This window comes from Oncorhynchus keta, chromosome 19 (genome assembly GCF_023373465.1).
Source record: "Oncorhynchus keta strain PuntledgeMale-10-30-2019 chromosome 19, Oket_V2, whole genome shotgun sequence".
Classification (NCBI taxonomy): domain Eukaryota; kingdom Metazoa; phylum Chordata; class Actinopteri; order Salmoniformes; family Salmonidae; genus Oncorhynchus; species Oncorhynchus keta.
In genome coordinates, this window is record NC_068439.1 from 76,991,586 (window position 1) to 77,010,488 (window position 18,903).

Genomic DNA, 18,903 nt, shown 5'->3' on the forward strand with positions numbered 1-18,903 from the left:
TACCCTCCCTCCCTCCCTCCCTCCTCCCCTGTCCCTCCTGTCCCTCCCTCCCCTCCTCCCTCCCTCCCTCCCTCCCTCCCCTCTCCTCTCCCTCTCATCTCCTCTAAACCAGGGCAGGCTGACTCTCAGTGAGGCTGGTTTGGAAGGTCCCTTGGCTATAATAATAAGAGCAGAAATGAGAGAAATGTTTTAAGACTTGTTCTTGTTTGCTGTTTTGTGAGGTTACTAGCCTGTCTGTCAGTTTGTTTTCCCCTTTTTGTAGATTTTTCCCCCCTTTGTCCTTTGTCCCCACTCACTGTTTCTGTTCTCTTTTAAACCCTTGTCACCCTTACTTCACCTCCTCCCCCTCTAACATACTCCTATTATTCTCCACCTCCTCCCCCTGTAACATACTCCTGTTATTCTCCACCTCCTCCCCCACTCTCCTCCCCCTGTAACATACTCCTGTTATTCTTCACCTCCTCCCCCACTCTCCTCCCCCTGTAACATACTCCTGTTATTCTCCAACATACTCCTCTTCCACACTCTCCTCCCCTGTAACATACTCCTGTTATTCTTCACCTCCTCCCCCTGTAACATACTCCTGTTATTCTCCACCTCCTCCCCCACTCTCCTCCCCCTGTAACATACTCCTGTTATTCTTCACCTCCTCCCCCTGTAACATACTCCTGTTATTCTTCACCTCCTCCCCCTGTAACATACTCCTGTTATTCTTCACCTCCTCCCCCTGTAACATACTCCTGTTATTCTTCACCTCCTCCCCCACTCTCCTCCCCCTGTAACATACTCCTGTTATTCTCCACCTCCTCCCCCACTCTCCTCCCCCTGTAACATACTCCTGTTATTCTCCACCTCCTCCCCCACTGTAACATACTCCTGTTATTCTCCACCTCCTCCCCCCCACTCTCCTCCCCCTGTAACATACTCCTGTTATTCTCCACCTCCTCCCCCACTCTCCTCCCCCTGTAACATACTCCTGTTATTCTTCACCTCCTCCCCCTGTAACATACTCCTGTTATTCTCCACCTCCTCCCCCTGTAACATACTCCTGTTATTCTTCACCTCCTCCCCCTGTAACATACTCCTGTTATTCTCCACCTCCTCCTCCCACACTCCTCCCCCTGTAACATACTCCTGTTATTCTTCACCTCCTCCCCCTGTAACATACTCCTGTTATTCTTCACCTCCTCCCCCTGTAACATACTCCTGTTATTCTCCACCTCCTCCCCCACTCTCCTTGAGGCTCATTTCTAACTCATGATTTAAAAACACAATTAAAACCCCTATAGAAACAATGCTGTGTCTTTCTCCCCCCAGGTGAAGCAGCAGGGTAGCGGGCGTGGGGCTGGGAGCAGCAGCCCAGAGCTGCAGCAGGAACTGTCCAAGGTGAAGTCTGAGCTGGACAAGAAGGTGCTGTTCTACGAGGAGGAGCTGGTGCGCCGCGAGGCCTCCCACACCAGTGAGCTCAAGGGCCTCCGGAAGGAGCTCCACGACTCAGAGGGCCAGCAGCTCTCCCTCCATAAGGAGCTGCTCATGCTCAAGGACAAGCTGGAGAAAGCCAAGAGAGAGAGGTGGGTTTAGGATAAGACAGGTTTAGGCTTTTGCCAAGATTGACAGGTAGGTTAGGCTAGCATCCACTGTGGCTAAAGTTAAAATGGCGTAACTACCCATTAATGGAAGCTTTGACATACGGGGTCGAGTATGAGTATCTCTTCAGGATTAGAGGGAGCTTTTCTTCAGAGAATTGTCCAGACCTTTACATTTCTACATTAAAGTGGAAATCTGCGATTGCTACATCCATTTTTGGACTTGAAAATTAATGAATACCCCATTTTTGATTCTTGAAGAATATAACTTATAAATGGCTCATGAGCTCACTGTCAATCCCCATCAGAACCCAAAATATAAGTTTTTTTAAACTCATAATTGTGAACAAAGACTGTATAGCTCGGTTAACTAATTTAGATTTCTCATGGCTGGTCAATTAAAGACTGGCTACATTTCTCCTGCCCCATCCTTAAGGTGTATACCCAAAAAGGTGGTAGGTTGCCTGTGTTATTGTTTGAACTGCGGACTTGAGATCTCATTATTTGAATGTGTCTCTGTGTGTGTGTGTCTCTGTGTGTGTGTGTGTGTGTGTGTCTCTGTGTGTCTCTGTGTGTGTGTGTGTGTGTCTGGTGTGTGTGTGTGTCTGGTGTGTGTGTGTGTGTCTGGTGTGTGTGTGTGTGTCTCTGGTGTGTGTGTGTGTGTGTGTGTCTCTGGTGTGTGTGTGTGTGTGTGTGTCTGTGTGTCTGGTGTGTGTGTGTCTCTGGTGTGTGTGTGTGTCTCTGGTGTGTGTGTGTGTCTCTGGTGTGTGTGTGTGTCTCTGGTGTGTGTGTGTGTCTCTGGTGTGTGTGTGTGTCTCTGGTGTGTGTGTGTGTCTCTGGTGTGTGTGTGTGTCTCTGGTGTGTGTGTGTGTCTCTGGTGTGTGTGTGTGTCTCTGGTGTGTGTGTGTGTGTGTGTGTGTGTCTCGTGTGTGTGTGTGTTTTTTTTGTGTGTGTGTCTCTGGTGTGTGTGTGTGTCTGTGGTGTGTGTGTGTCTCTGGTGTGTGTGTGTCTCTGGTGTGTGTGTGTCTCTGGTGTGTGTGTGTGTCTCTGGTGTGTGTGTGTCTCTGGTGTGTGTGTGTCTCTGTTGTGTGTCTCTCTGTGTGTCTCTCTGTGTGTCTCTCTGTGTGTCTCTCTGTGTGTCTCTCTGTGTGTCTCTCTGTGTGTCTCTCTGTGTGTTTCTCTGTGTCTCTCTCTGTGTGTCTCTCTGTGTGTCTCTCTGTGTGTCTCTCTGTGTGTGTCTCTCTGTGTGTGTGTCTGTGTGTGTGTGTCTCTGTGTGTGCAGACAAACCGAGACGGATGAGGCAGTGGGCGCTCTAAAGGACAAGTACGAGCGTGAGCGCAGCATGCTGACCGAGGACAACCGCAAGCTGACCACAGAGGCTGACAGGGTAAGGCCCACACATAGGTAGAGTTTACACACTGTGGAAAAGACAGGTGTTGCGAATGGATTCTTAATCGCTCTCTCTGACTTGCTCTCTTCCCCCCCCTCCCTATCTATACCTCCCCCCTCCCTATCTACACCTCCCCCCCTCCTATCTATACCTCTCCCCTCCCTATCTACCTCTCCCCCTCCCTATCCCTCCCCCTATCTACACCTCCCCTCCCTATCTACACCTCCCCTCCCTATCTATCTACCTCCCCCTCCCTATCTACACCTCCCCTCCCTATCTACACCTCCCCTCCCTATCTACCCTCCCCTCCCTATCTACACCTCCCCCTCCCTATCTACATCTTCCCCCTCCCTATCATGTCTCTCACCTCCTCTGCCTCTCTCTCTCACCTCCTCTGCCTCTCTCTCTCTCACCTCCTCTGCCTCTCTCTCTCTCTCTCTCACCTCCTCTGCCTCCTCTGCCTCTCTCTCTCTCTCTCACCTCCTCTGCTCTCTCACCTCCTCTGCTCTCTCTCTCACCTCCTCTGCCTCTCTCTCTCCTCTGCCTCCTCTCTCACCTCCTCTGCCTCTCTCTCTCTCACCTCCTCTGCCTCTCTCTCTCTCTCTCCTCTGCCTCCTCTGCCTCTCTCTCTCACCTCCTCCTCTGCCTCTCTCTCTCTCACCTCCTCTGCCTCTCTCTCTCTCTCTCTCACCTCCCTCTGCCTCTCTCACCTCCTCTGCCTCTCTCTCACCTCCTCTGCCTCTCTCACCTCCTCTGCCTCTCTCTCACCTCCTCTGCCTCTCTCTCTCACCTCCTCTGCCTCTCTCACCTCCTCTGCCTCTCTCTCACCTCCTCTGCCTCTCTCTCACCTCCTCTGCCTCTCTCTCACCCCCTCTGCCTCTCTCTCTCTCTCTCACCTCCTCTGCCTCTCTCTCTCTCACCTCCTCTGCCTCTCTCTCTCTCTCTCACCTCCTCTGCCTCTCTCTCTCAGCTGTGTACGTTTGTGGACAAGCTGACCGCTCAGAACCGCCAGCTGGAGGATGAGCTGCAAGACTTGGCCTCTAAGAAGGAGAGCGTGGCTCACTGGGAAGCCCAGATCGCTGAGATCATCCAGTGGTCAGTGCAAAGGCAGCTAGCTGTACAGGGCCAAGGACTTGTCCAATAGGATAGCTCGTTTTCCTTTTCCGTTGTCAAATGTTTTTGCCACGGTGTGCCCAAGTGAAGATTAACTTTGTAAGGCCTGTATAGATGCTTATGAAACCTTGTGTGTGTGTGTGTGTGTGTGTGTGTGTGTGTGAACCCGTAGGGTGAGTGATGAGAAGGATGCCCGCGGCTACCTGCAGGCCCTGGCCTCCAAGATGACTGAGGAGCTGGAGTCTCTCCGCAGCTCCAGCCTGGGCCCACGACCCCTGGTAAGATACACTACAGACAAAAAGTATACTAATCGAACAAACACACGCAAACTTAGATGTATACAAACCTTCGCCCCACACACACACACACGCAAACACCTTGGTCCCATCCCCTTGGAGGTGTGTTTGTTGGCTTCAACAGAGTCCCAACTGTCAAATTTAGGGCCCCCAGCTGTAACTAGGGGATACCACCACGTCACACGGTACTTCCCTTGTTGTGGTGATTCTAATGTTCCCCTGCTGAACACATTGCTTTTATCCCACATTGACACAGTGCCACTGGATGTATATTGAAGAGATCGGGTGCCTGACTGGAGGGGACAGTAGCTGTATATAGGCCATGCCCCAAAAGCTGTGTAGAGGCAGCACCCAGTCTACTCATTTCACCCTAAGCATTACTGTCAAAGTGCAGTATCATATAATTATATAATAATTAGACCAAGTTATGAAAATGGAGTCCCATTCATTCCTATGGACTTTGTATCAGGCCATCAGCCAGACAGGTCTGCTACACTGGACATGTAACTGTAGCCTCCCTGCGCCCCACTGTAGCCTTTCCCTCCCTGCGCCCCACTGTAGCCTTTCCCTCCCTGCGCCCCACTGTAGCCTTTCCCTCCCTGCGCCCCACTGTAGCCTTTCCCTCCCTGCGCCCCACTGTAGCCTTTCCCTCCCTGCGCCCCACTGTCGCCTTTCCCTCCCTGCGCCCCACTGTAGCCTTTCCCTCCCTGCACCCCACTGTCGCCTTTCCCTCCCTGCGCCCCACTGTAGCCTCACTGTCACCCCACTGTAGCCTCACTGTCACCCCACTGTAGCCTTTCCCTCCCTGCGCCCCACTGTCGCCTTTCCTCCCTGCGCCCCACTGTAGCCTTTCCCTCCCTGCGCCCCACTGTCGCCTTTCCCTCCCTGCGCCCCACTGTAGCCTTTCCCTCCCTGCGCCCCACTGTAGCCTTTCCCTCCCTGCGCCCCACTGTAGCCTTTCCCTCCCTGCGCCCCACTGTAGCCTTTCCCTCCCTGCGCCCCACTGTCGCCTTTCCCTCCCTGCGCCCCACTGTAGCCTCACTGTCGCCCCACTGTAGCCTCACTGTCGCCCCACTGTAGCCTTTCCCTCCCTGCGCCCCACTGTAGCCTTTCCCTCCCTGCGCCCCACTGTCGCCCCACTGTAGCCTCACTGTCGCCCCACTGTAGCCTTTCCCTCTCTGCGCCCCACTGTAGCCTCACTGTCGCCCCACTGTAGCCTCACTGTCGCCCCACTGTAGCCTCACTGTCGCCCCACTGTAGCCTCACTGTCGCCCCACTGTAGCCTCACTGTCGCCCCACTGTAGCCTCACTGTCGCCCCCACTGTAGCCTCACTGTCGCCCCACTGTAGCCTCACTGTCGCCCCACTGTAGCCTCACTGTCGCCCCACTGTAGCCTCACTGTCGCCCCACTGTAGCCTCACTGTCGCCCCACTGTAGCCTCACTGTCGCCCACTGTAGCCTCCCGGCGCCACTGTAGCCTCCCGTCGCCCCACTGTAGCCTCACTGTAGCCTCACTGTCGCCTTACTGTAGCCTCCCGTCGCCCCACTGTAGCCCCACTGTAGCCTCACTGTCGCCCCACTGTAGCCCCACTGTAGCCTCACTGTCGCCCCACTGTAGCCTCACTGTCGCCCCACTGTAGCCTCACTGTCGCCCCCACTGTAGCCCCCCGTCGCCCCCACTGTAGCCTCCCGTCGCCCCACTGTAGCCTCCCGTCGCCCCACTGTAGCCTCCCGTCACCTCACTGTCGCCCCACTGTAGCCTTTCCCTCCCTGCGCCCCACTGTCGCCTTTCCCTCCCTGCGCCCCACTGTAGCCCCACTGTAGCCCCACTGTAGCCTCACTGTCGCCCCACTGTAGCCCCACTGTAGCCTCACTGTCGCCCCACTGTCGCCCCACTGTCGCCCCACTGTAGCCTCACTGTCGCCCCACTGTAGCCTCACTGTCGCCCCACTGTAGCCTCACTGTCGCCCCACTGTAGCCTTTCCCTCCCTGCGCCCCCACTGTAGCCTCCCTGCGCCCCCACTGTAGCCCCACTGTAGCCCCACTGTCGCCCCCTCCCTGTAGCCTCACTGTAGCCTCACTCCCCTCCCGCCCCCACTGTAGCCCCACTGTAGCCTCACTGTCGCCCCACTGTAGCCTCACTGTCGCCCACTGTAGCCTCACTGTCGCCCCCACTGTAGCCCCCTGTCGCCCCCACTGTAGCCTCCCCGTAGCCCCCACTCAGCCTCCCGTCCCCCACTGTAGCCTCCCGTCGCCCCCACTGTAGCCTCCCGTCGCCCCACTGTAGCCTCCCGTCGCCCCACTGTAGCCTCACGTCGCCCCACTGTAGCCTCCCGTCGCCCCACTGTAGCCTCCCGTCGCCCCACTGTAGCCTCCCGTCGCACCACTGTAGCCTCCCGTCGCCCCACTGTAGCCTCTCCCGTCGCCCCACTGTAGCCTCCTTGCCGCCCCACTCTCCCGTCGCCCCACTCCCCCGCCCCCACTGTAGCCCCCACTGTAGCCTCCCGTCGCCCCACTGTAGCCTCCCGTCGCCCCCACTGTAGCCTCCCGTCGCCCCACTGTAGCCTCCCGTCGCCCCACTGTAGCCTCCCGTCGCCCCACTGTAGCCTCCCGTCGCCCCACTGTAGCCTCCCGTCGCCCCACTGTAGCCTCCCCCACTGTAGCCTCCGTCGCCCCACTGTAGCCTCCCGTCGCCCCACTGTAGCCCCACTGTAGCCTCCCTGTCGCCCCACTGTAGCCTCCCGTCGCCTCCCTGTCGCCCCCACTGTAGCCTCACTGTCGCCCCACTGTCGCCCCACTGTAGCCTCCCGTCGCCCCACTGTCGCCCCACTGTAGCCTCCCGTCGCCCCACTGTAGCCCCACTGTAGCCTCCCGTCGCCCCACTGTAGCCCCACTGTAGCCTCACTGTCGCCCCACTGTAGCCTCACTGTCGCCCCACTGTAGCCTCCCGTCGCCCCACTGTAGCCTCCCGTTGCCCCACTGTAGCCCCACTGTTTCCTCCCTGCGCCCCACTGTAGCCTCCCTCTCCCTGCGCCCCACTGTAGCCTCCCTCTCCCTGCGCCCCACTGTAGCCTCCCTCTCCCTGCGCCCCACTGTAGCCTCCCGTCGCCCCCACTGTAGCCTCCCTCTCCCCACTGTAGCCTCCCGCGCCCCCACTGTAGCCTCCCTCTCCCTGCGCCCCCACTGTAGCCTCCCTCTCCCTGCGCCCCACTGTAGCCTCCCTCTCCCTGCGCCCCACTGTAGCCTCCCGTCGCCCCACTGTAGCTCCCTGCGCCCCCACTGTAGCCTCCCGTCGCCCCACTGTAGCCTCCCTCCCTGCGCCCACTGTAGCCTCCATCTCCCTGCGCCCCACTGTAGCCTCCCCTCTCCTTGCCCCCCACTGTAGCCTCCCTCTCCCTGCGCCCCACTGTAGCCTCCCTCTCCCTGCGCCCCACTGTAGCCTCCCTCCCTGCGCCCCCACTGTAGCCTCCCGTAGCCCCCTGTCCCTGCCTGCCCCACTGTAGCCTCCTCCCCTGCGCCCCACTGTAGCCTCCTCCCCTGCGCCCCACTGTAGCCTCCCTCTCCCTGCGCCCCACTGTAGCCTCCCGTCGCCCCACTGTAGCCTCCCTCTCCCTGCGCCCCCACTGTAGCCTCCCTCTCCCTGCGCCCCACTGTAGCCTCCCTCTCCCTGCGCCCCACTGTAGCCTCCCGTCGCCCCACTGTAGCCTCCCGGCTCCACGGGTTCTTTCTACAGAGCCTTGGGCCTTGTGCAGTACTTTCTATGGATGGAAAGCCGTTGTATCAGACATGGTAGTCTTTATTTCAAATTGGTTTTTCAATGTGAAATGAATTAGAAATCATGTCATTTGTTTTTCAATATTCCATATCTACTATATTTCACAATGGATGTGTATCAATACATAATTAGTCACCTGTTAATCTACAGAGCGACATTAGTGTTGAGAGGTCGTCTGTCTGGCGCCGTTATAATCTCTCTAGATATAACTCTATAGTTTATTGTGTATGCGTAGGGAGTCCATCTTCCTCTTAGTTTCAGCCTTAACCTGGTTACAGGGAGAGGAATATTACATCAAACGTGACCTTGAGTGCAGTTCCCTCCGCTCCCTTAGCTAGCTAGCGTTAGCACACTTGTCATCTCCCCCCCCATCCATTCCTATTAGACATGGCTATTTAGCTAGCGTTAGCAGCAACGTTGGCACACCTGTCATCTCCCCTCCATCCATTCCCATTAGACAGGGCTATTTATGGCAGACTTAGCATTAGTAGCGTTAGCTTAATGATATTAGCTCCTGGTGTCTGTCTGGGTACTTTTGGAAGCATTAGTGCTCACCAGACGGAGAAAGGCTATGCCTGCTGTTGTTGCTGATACTGTTTTAAGAGTGGAGTAACATTGTGTTCATCCCAAATGACACCCTGCTCCCTACATAGTAGTAGATTTGCTCAAGCAATCAAAAAAAAGGAGGAGGGGGGGTAGTAGGAGAGAAAGCATTAAACTCCCCAATGATGGAGAAATTGTAGAAAAATATTTTGGTTGCCAATAATTTCCTTCCTTCGCAATTGTTGGTGTACTCTGGTGAAGTGTTGTGTTGTGTTGGTGTACTCTGGTGAAGTGTTGTGTTGTGTTGGTGTACTCTGGTGAAGTGTGTGTTGCGTTGGTGTACTCTGGTGAAGTGTTGGTGTACTCTGGTGAAGTGAAGTGTTGTGTTGGTGAAGTGTGGTGTACTCTGGTGAAGTGTTGTGTTGCGTTGGTGTACTCTGGTGAAGTGTTGTGTTGCTCTGGTGAAGTGTTGTGTTGGTGTACTCTGATGAAGTGTTGTGTTGGTGAAGTGTTGTGTTGCGTTGGTGTACTCTGGTGAAGTGTGTGTACTCTGTGAAGTGTTGTGTTGGTGTACTCTGGTGAAGTGTGTTGTGTTGGTGTACTCTGGTGAAGTGTTGTGTTGTGTTGGTGTACTCTGGTGAAGTGTTGTGTTGTGTTGGTGTACTCTGGTGAAGTGTTGTTATATTTGGTGTACTCTGGTGAAGTGTTGTGTTGGTGTACTCTGGTGAAGTGTTGTGTTGCGTTGGTGTACTCTGGTGAAGTGTTGTTGCGTTGGTGTACTCTGGTGAAGTGTTGTGTTGCGTTGGTGTACTCTGGTGAAGTGTTGTGTTGCGTTGGTGTACTCTGGTGAAGTGTTGTGTTGCGTTGGTGTACTCTGGTGAAGTGTTGTGTTGTGTTGGTGTACTCTGGTGAAGTGTTGTGTTGCGTTGGTGTACTCTGGTGAAGTGTTGTGTTGCGTTGGTGTACTCTGGTGAAGTGTTGTGTTGCGTTGGTGTACTCTGGTGAAGTGTTGTGTTGCGTTGGTGTACTCTGGTGAAGTGTTGTGTTGTGTTGGTGTACTCTGGTGAAGTGTTGTGTACTCTGGTGAAGTGTTGGTGTACTCTGGTGAAGTGTTGGTGTACTCTGGTGAAGTGTTGTGTTGTGTTGGTGTACTCTGGTGAAGTGTTGTGTTGTGTTGGTGTACTCTGGTGAAGTGTTGTGTTGTGTTGGTGTACTCTGGTGAAGTGTTGTTGGTGTACTCTGATGAAGTGTTGTGTTGGTGTAGTCTGGTGAAGTGTTGTGTTGGTGTACTCTGGTGAAGTGTTGTGTTGTGTTGGTGTACTCTGGTGAAGTGTTGTGTTGTGTGTACTCTGGTGAAGTGTTGTGTTGGTGTACTCTGGTGAAGTGTTGTGTTGGTGTACTCTGGTGAAGTGTTGTGTTGGTGTACTCTGGTGAAGTGTTGTGTTGTGTTGGTGTACTCTGGTGAAGTGTGTGTTGCTCTGGTGAAGTGTACTCTGGTGAAGTGTTGTGTTGCTCTGGTGAAGTGTTGTGTTGGTGTACTCTGGTGAAGTGTTGTGTTGCGTTGGTGTACTCTGGTGAAGTGTGTGTTGCGTTGGTGTACTCTGGTGAAGTGTTGTGTTGTGTTGGTGTACTCTGGTGAAGTGTTGTGTTGTGTTGGTGTACTCTGGTGAAGTGTTGTGTTGTGTTGGTGTACTCTGGTGAAGTGTTGTGTTGGTGTACTCTGGTGAAGTGTTGTGTTGTGTTGGTGTACTCTGGTGAAGTGTGTGTTATATTCGTGTACTCTGGTGAAGTGTTGGTGTACTCTGGTGAAGTGTTGTGTTGGTGTACTCTGGTGAAGTGTTGGTGTACTCTGGTGAAGTGTGTGTTATATTCGTGTACTCTGGTGAAGTGTTGTGTTGGTGTACTCTGGTGAAGTGTTGGTGTACTCTTCTGTTTTAACCTCCCGTCCCCAGCAAGGCTCAGGAGTGGCCACTCCTCCCCTGAAGCCCTTTCCCTCAGCTGGGGGGGACAAGAGGGTGAGTGCGTCCTTCAATCAAAGCCAGCCTCCAATCACTGTGGAGGTGCAGAGGACTGCTCTCATGCCGATAGTGTCGCTTGTCCGTCACTCATATGGCCCATTTAATACCGATTGATAATTTGATTTTTCTTGATTAGAAATAACCTGGAATAGCCGGCGTGATCTGAATTCTAACATTATATTTTTAGGCCTGTTTGAAAGTGGGTTTGATGTCCCCAGATAGCGAGTATTTAAAAATACTGGCACTGCTTTGAAGCATTGAGACCTAGAAAGCAAAATTGGATTCTGAGTGTAAATTATCTGAGGAGTTTGAAGGGGCCACATGTGTTTCAGACAAGACTGATACTATACGATGCTTCCATTGCTTACAAGAACCTAGGAATACATTTCAGGGGAGCGGGTTAGTAGAAGTTGCCCTTAAATACTGATCGATATTCAGATATTCTTCCATCACCCTAATGGTTAAGTTTAGGATGGGGGGGTAGGGAGCTCCTTAGCACAAAGAGCTCCACATTTGTGCTGTGCAGGAGCAATATGGATCCTCTCTTTTCTCACACTCTCCTCTCGCTGTCTCTCTTGCTCTTTCCTCTCTCGCTCTCTTTCTTCTCTCTCTCGCTCTCTTTCTTCTCTCTCTCCTGTAACGTACAAGACTGAAATTCTAGCCAGTCAGACTGTCTGGGGGAATAGGTATGGGTCGGGCTGGGTTAGAGGGATATGATGCCTCATTTCCTGTCCCGTTGGGCCGTGATGTCACGCGATCCGCCAGCATCCGCGGAATGTCATCTCAGCTTCCTGAAAAGTCCATTTGTCATTGGCTCCCTCATTCGCTCGATAAAAAATGTCCTGTGTGTGTGTGTGTGTGTGTGTGTGTGTGTGTGTGTGTGTGTGTGTGTGTGTGTGTGTGTGTGTGTGTGTGTGTGTGTGTGTGTGTGTGTGTGTGTGTGTGTGTGTGTGTGTGTGTGTGTGTGTGTGTGTAAGGGAGGGTACAGTGGAGTTGATGAAATCTGAAATATGTTTTTTGCACCTGCTGAATTGTATTTGAGTTGGGTCGATATGGTTGTGTTTTGAGGTTTAGCTGACATCATTGGACAGCCATTTTCTTGAGGGCATGTTCAGTTAGCTTTTTTTTCTTAGTTGAATGGATTCCTACATCTCATACACTCTATTGCACTACACAGGGACTATTACATCACAGCTTGACAGTCACAAGACGATCCATAGGAGAGCATACCAATACAGAAGCAGATTCAACACACAGTGAAACTAACTGCATTGGCCAGTTGCCACTCACCTCTAACAGAAATCAGTTGAGTGATTTGTGGCCAATCGGTTTAATCCAAACCACGTTCCTGGCGTTGCCTGCACCGTTTACACCCTGTGTTCAGAGCGATTTCAATGGATCACACCCAATAATTGGCCACTGATGAGTGTTATCACATCAACACAGTAATCCTGCTCTCGTCCCCAGGACCCCCTGTGGAAGGTGCGACGCAGCCAGAAGCTGGACATGTCGGCCCGTCTGGAGCTGCAGTCGGCCCTGGACGCCGAGATACGGGCCAAGCAGCTGGTCCAGGAGGAGCTTCGCAAGGTCAAGGCCTCCAACATCTCCTTCGAAAGGTCAGTCCTGCCCCCTGCAACTCCAACAGTGACCCCCCTCACGGGTCACAGCATTTCACCATTCTTAGAAAATACATCATTGTATTTAGTTTTGTTTTTTACCTCCATTTTTATTTTTGACATTGTACATTTGGTTTAGACAGTTGGTAACAGAGGGGAAGATGGGTAAGTGGGAGTTCAGTAGGAAAGGTGGACACTGGTATTTTAACCGCAATGCAGTGTGTGTGTGTATACATACATACATACATACATACATACATACATACATACATACATACATACATACATACATACATACATACATACATACATACATGCATACATTTCGAAGTGGAATTATGCTTTTTTATTTTTATTCTTACAAGTCAATTAAAAATGAGAAGCTGAAATGTCTTGAGGCAATAAGTATTCAACCCCTTTGTAATGGCAAGCCTAAATAAGTCCAGGAGTTCAAATTTGCTTAACAAATCATCTAATAAGTTGCATGGATTCACTCTGTATGCAATAATAGTGTTTAACATGATTTTTGAATGACTTCCGCATCTCTGTACCCCACATATTACAATTATCTGTAAGGTCCCTCAGTCAAGCAGTGCAATTCAGGGAGGTTTTCCAAAACCACAAAGACCAGGGAGGTTTTCCAAAACCACAAAGACCAGGGAGGTTTTCCAAAACCACAAAGACCAGGGAGGTTTTCCAAAACCACAAAGACCAGGGAGGTTTTCCAAAACCACAAAGACCAGGGAGGTTTTCCAATGCCTCGAAATGAAGGGCACCTATTGGTAGATGAGTAAAAAAAAAATATATATTGTATATCCATTTGAGCATTGTGAAGTTAATAATTACATTTGAATGGTGTGTCAATACACCCAGTCACCACAAAGATACAGGCATCCATCCCGCTTAACGCTGTTGCCCGAGGGGGAGGAAACCGAGTTGAATGGCAGTGATAGGAAACAACTGAGGATAGATCATTGTAGTTACTCATTACATTACATTACAGTTACTCCACAATACTAACCTAATTGACAGAGTGAAAAGGTGGCCTTTACAGCGTAAAATTATTCCCAAAACGTGTCCTGTTTGCAACAAGTCACTAAAGTAATACTGCAAAAAAATGTGTCAAAGCAATTCACTTTTTGTCCTAAATACAAAGTGTTATGTTTGTTGCCAATACAACCAAATTCAAACACACTCTATATTTTCAAGCATGGTGGTTGCATCATGTTATGGGTATGCTTGTAATCGGTAAGGGAAACCCAGCTGTGAGCTGCCTAGTGACTCAAGCTTACCAGATGAGCTAACCCCACATACCTAGACCCAAGACCCCACATACCTAGACCCAAAACCCCACATACCTAGACCCAAGACCCCACATACCTAGACCCAAGACCCCACATACCTAGACCCAAGACCCCACATACCTAGACCCAAGACCCCACATACCTAGACCCAGGACCCCACATACCTAGACCCAAGACCCCACATACAGTTTGGCAAAAAAGTATTTAGTCAGCCACCAATTGTGCAAGTTGCCCCACTTAAAAAGATGAGAAGCCTGTAATTTTCATCATAGGTACACTTCAACTATGACAGAGAAAATAAGAAAAAAAATCCAAAAATCACATTGTAGGATTTTTAAAAAATGTATTTGCAAATTATGGTGGAAAACTTGTTTATTGACCAAATACTTATTTATCTCAATACTTTGTTATATGCCCTTTGTTGGCAATGACAGAGGTCAAACGTTTTCTGTAAGTCTTCACAAGGTTTTCTGGAGACTGGCTAAGCCACTCCAGGACCTTGAAATGCTTCTTACGAAGCCACTCCTTCATTGCCCGGGGGGCGGTGTGTTTGGGATCATTGTCATGCTGAAAGACACAGCCACGTTTCATCTTCAATGCCCTTGCTGATGGAAGGGTTTCACTCAAAATCTCACGATACATGGCCCCATTCATTCTTTCCTTTACACGGGTCAGTCGTCCTGGTCCCTTTGCAGAAACACAGCCCCAAAGCATGATGTTTCCACCCCCATGCTTCACAGTAGGTATGGTGTCCTTTGGATGCAACTCAGCATTCTTTGTCCTCCAAACACGACGAGTTGAGTTTCTACCAAAAAGTTATATTTTGGTTTCATCTGACCATATGACATTCTCCCAATCTTCTTCTGGATCATCCAAATGCTCTCTAGCAAACTCCAGACTGGCCTGGACATGTACTGGCTTAAGCAGGGGGACACGTCTGGCACTGCAGGATTTGAGTCCCTGGCGGCGTAGTGTGTTAATGATGGTAGGCTTTGTTACTTTGGTCCCAGCTCTCTGCAGGTCATTCACTAGGTCCCCCCGTGTGGTTCTGGGATTTTTGCTCACCGTTCTTGTGATCATTTTGACCCCGCGGGGTGAGATCTTGCGTGGAGCCCCAGATCGAGGGAGATTATCAGTGGTCTTGTATGTCTTCCATTTCCTAATAATTGCTCCCACAGTTGATTTCTTCAAACCAAGATGCTTACCTATTGCAGATTGTCTTCCCAGCCTGGTGCAGGTTTACAATTTTGTTTCTGGTGTCCTTTGACAGCTCTTTGGTCTTGGCCATAGTGGAGTTTGGAGTCTGACTGTTTGAGGTTGTGGACAGGTGTCTTTTATACTGATAACAAGTTCAAACAGGTGCCATTAATACAGGTAACGAGTGCAGGACAGAGGAGCCTCTTAAAGAAGAAGTTACAGGTCTGTGAGAGCCAGAAATCTTGCTTGATTTTCTGGATTTTTTTCCTAATTTTGTCTGTCATAGTTGAAGTGTACCTATGATGAAAATTACAGGCCTCGTCTTTTTAAGTGGGAGAACTTGCACAATTGGTGGCTGACTAAATACTTTTTTGCCCCACTGTACCTAGACCCAAGACCCCACATACCTAGACCCAAGACCCCACATACCTAGACCCAAGACCCCACATACCTAGACCCAAGACCCCACATACCTAGACCCAAGACCCCACATTTTTTATTATTATTTTTTTTATTTCACCTTTATTTAACCAGGTAGGCTAGTTGAGAACAAGTTCTCATTTGCAACTGCGACCTGGCCAAGATAAAGCATAGCAGTGTGAACAGACAACACAGAGTTACACATGGAGTAAACAATTAGCAAGTCAATAACACAGTAGAAAAAAAAGTGGGCAGTCTATATACAATGTGTGCAAAAGGCATGAGGAGGTAGGCGAATAATACAATTTTGCAGATTAACACTGGAGTGATAAATGATCAGATGGGCATGTACAGGTAGAGATATTGGTGTGCAAAAGAGCAGAAAAGTAAATAAAAAACAGTATAAAAACAGTATGGGAATGAGGTAGGTGAAAAAGGGTGAGCTATTTACCTATAGACTATGTACAGCTGCAGCGATCGGTTAGCTGCTCGGATAGCTGATGTTTGAAGTTGGAGAGGGAGATAAAAGTCTCCAACTTCAGCGATTTTTGCAATTCGTTCCAGTCACAGGCAGCAGAGTACTGGAACGAAAGGCGGCCAAATGAGGTGTTGGCTTTAGGGATGATCAGTGAGATACACCTGCTGGAGCGCGTGCTACGGATGGGTGTTGCCATCGTGACCAGTGAACTGAGATAAGGCGGAGCTTTACCTAGCATGGACTTGTAGATGACCTGGAGCCAGTGGGTCTGGCGACGAATATGTAGTGAGGGCCAGCCGACTAGAGCATACAAGTCGCAGTGGTGGGTGGTATAAGGTGCTTTAGTGACAAAACGGATGGCACTGTGATAGACTGCATCCAGTTTGCTGAGTAGAGTGTTGGAAGCCATTTTGTAGATGACATCGCCGAAGTCGAGGATCGGTAGGATAGTCAGTTTTACTAGGGTAAGCTTGGCAGCGTGAGTGAAGGAGGCTTTGTTGCGGAATAGAAAGCCGACTCTGGATTTGATTTTTGATTGGAGATGTTTGATGTGAGTCTGGAAGGAGAGTTTGCAGTCTAGCCAGACACCTAGGTACTTATAGATGTCCACATATTCAAGGTTGGAACCATCGAGGGTGGTGATGCTAGTCGGGCATGCGGGTGCAGGCAGCGATCGGTTGAAAAGCATGCATTTGGTTTTACTCGCGTTTAAGAGCAGTTGGAGGCCACGGAAGGAGTGCTGTATGGCATTGAAGCTCGTTTGGAGGTTTGATAGCACAGTGTCCAATGACGGGCCGAAAGTATATAGAATGGTGTCGTCTGCGTAGAGGTGGATCAGGGAATCGCCCGCAGCAAGAGCAACATCATTGATAAATACAGAGAAAAGAGTCGGCCCGAGAATTTAACCCTGTGGCACCCCCATAGAGACTGCCAGAGGACCGGACAGCATGCCCTCTGATTTGACACACTGAACTCTGTCTGCAAAGTAATTGGTGAACCAGGCAAGGCAGTCATCCGAAAACCGAGGCTGTTGAGTCTGCCGATAAGAATTTGGTGATTGACAGAGTCGAAAGCCTTGGCGAGGTCGATGAAGACGGCTGCACAGTACTGTCTTTTATCGATGGCGGTTATGATATCATTTAGTACCTTGAGTGTGGCTGAGGTGCACCCGTGACCGGCTCGGAAACCAGATTGCACAGCGGAGAAGGTACGGTGGGATTCGAGATGGTCAGTGACCTGTTTGTTGACTTGGCTTTCGAAGACCTTAGATAGGCAGGGCAGGATGGATATAGGTCTATAGCAGTTTGGGTCCAGGGTGTCTCCCCCTTTGAAGAGGGGGATGACTGCGGCAGCTTTCAATCCTTGGGGATCTCAGACGATATGAAAGAGAGGTTGAACAGGCTGGTAATATGGGTTGCGACAATGGCGGCAGATAGTTTCAGAAATAGCGGGCCCAGATTGTCAAGCCCAGCTGATTTGTACGGGTCCAGGTTTTGCAGCTCTTTCAGAACATCTGCTATCTGGATTTGGGTAAAGGAGAACCTGGAGAGGCTTGGGTGAGGAACTACGGGGTGGGCGGAGCTGTTGGCCGAGGTTGGAGTAGCCAGGCGGAAGGCATGGCCAGCCGTTGAGAAGTGCTTATTGAAGTTTTCGATAATCATGGATTTATCGGTGGAGACCGTGTTTCCTAGCCTCAGTGCAGTGGGCAGCTGGGAGGAGGTGCTCTTGTTCTCCATGGACTTCACAGTGTCCCAGAACTTTTTGGAATTGGAGCTACAGGATGCAAACTTCTGCCTGAAGAAGCTGGCCTTAGCTTTCCTGACTGACTGCGTGTATTGGTTCCTGACTTCCCTGAACAGTTGCATATCACGGGGGCTATTCGATGCTATTGCAGTCCGCCACAGGATGTTTTTGTGCTGGTCGAGGGCAGTCAGGTCTGGAGTGAACCAAGGGCTGTATCTGTTCTTGGTTCTGCATTTTTTGAACGGAGCATGCTTATCTAAAATGGTGAGGAAGTTACTTTTAAAGAATGACCAGGCATCCTCAACTGACGGGATGAGGTCAATGTCCTTCCAGGATACACGGGCCAGGTCGATTAGAAAGGCCTGCTCACAGAAGTGTTTTAGGGAGCGTTTGACAGTCATGAGGGGTGGTCGTTTGACTGCGGCTCCGTGGCGGATACAGGCGATGAGGCAGTGATCGCTGAGATCCTGGTTGAAGACAGCGGAGGTATATTTGGAGGGCCAGTTGGTCAGGATGACGTCTATGAGGGTGCCCTTGTTTACAGAGTTAGGGTTGTACCTGGTGGGTTCCTTGATGATTTGAGTGAGATTGAGGGCATCTAGCTTAGATTGTAGGACTGCCGGGGTGTTAAGCATATCCCAGTTTAGGTCACCTAACAGAACAAACTCTGAAGCTAGATGGGGGCGATCAATTCACAAATGGTGTCCAGGGCACAGCTGGGAGCTGACGGGGTCGGTAGCAGGCGGCAACAGTGAGAGACTTGTTTCTGGAGAGAGTAATTTTCAAAATTAGTAGTTCAAACTGTTTGGGTATGGACCTGGAAAGTATGACATTACTTTGCAGGCTATCTCTGCAGTAGACTGCGACTCCGCCCCCCTTTGGCAGTTCTATCTTGACGGAAGATGTTATAGTTGGGTATGGAAATCTCTGAATTTTTGGTGGCCTTCCTGAGCCAGGATTCAGACACGGCAAGGACATCAGGGTTAGCAGAGTGTGCTAAAGCAGTGCGTAAAACAAACTTAGGGAGGAGGCTTCTGATGTTGACATGCATAAAACCAAGACTTTTCGATCACAGAAGTCAACAAATGAGGGTACCTGGGGACATGCAGGGCCTGGGTTTACCTCCACATCACCCGCGGAACAGAGAAGGAGTAGTATGAGGGTGCGGCTAAAGGCTATCAAAACTGGTCGCCTAGAGCGTTTGGGGCAGAGGATAAGAGGAGCAGGTTTCTGGGCATGGTAGAATATATTCAGGGCATAATGCGCAGACAGGGGTATGGTGGGGTGCGGGTACAGCGGAGGTAAGCCCAGGCACTGGGTGATGATGAGAGAGGTTGTATCTCTGGACATGCTGGTTGTAATGGGTGAGGTCACCGCATGTGTGGGGGTGGGACAAAGGAGGTAACAGGGGTATGCAGAGTGG

The 18,903-nt window shown here is 51.0% G+C and overlaps 1 protein-coding gene across 4 annotated transcripts in view; it reads left to right on the top strand.

Moving 5' to 3' along the window:
• LOC118371879 (serine/threonine-protein kinase MRCK beta-like) overlaps positions 1 to 18,903 on the top strand; it is a 156,474-nt gene that overhangs the window by 96,641 nt on the left and 40,930 nt on the right. For all 4 annotated transcript variants that reach the window (XM_052471339.1, XM_052471340.1, XM_052471341.1 and 1 more), the window contains exons 14-18: positions 1,318 to 1,571; positions 2,869 to 2,974; positions 3,948 to 4,072; positions 4,263 to 4,368; positions 12,190 to 12,338. In XM_052471339.1, coding sequence (XP_052327299.1) covers positions 1,318 to 1,571; positions 2,869 to 2,974; positions 3,948 to 4,072; positions 4,263 to 4,368; positions 12,190 to 12,338 — 740 coding nt within the window. The remainder of the gene's footprint in view (positions 1 to 1,317; positions 1,572 to 2,868; positions 2,975 to 3,947; positions 4,073 to 4,262; positions 4,369 to 12,189; positions 12,339 to 18,903) is intronic.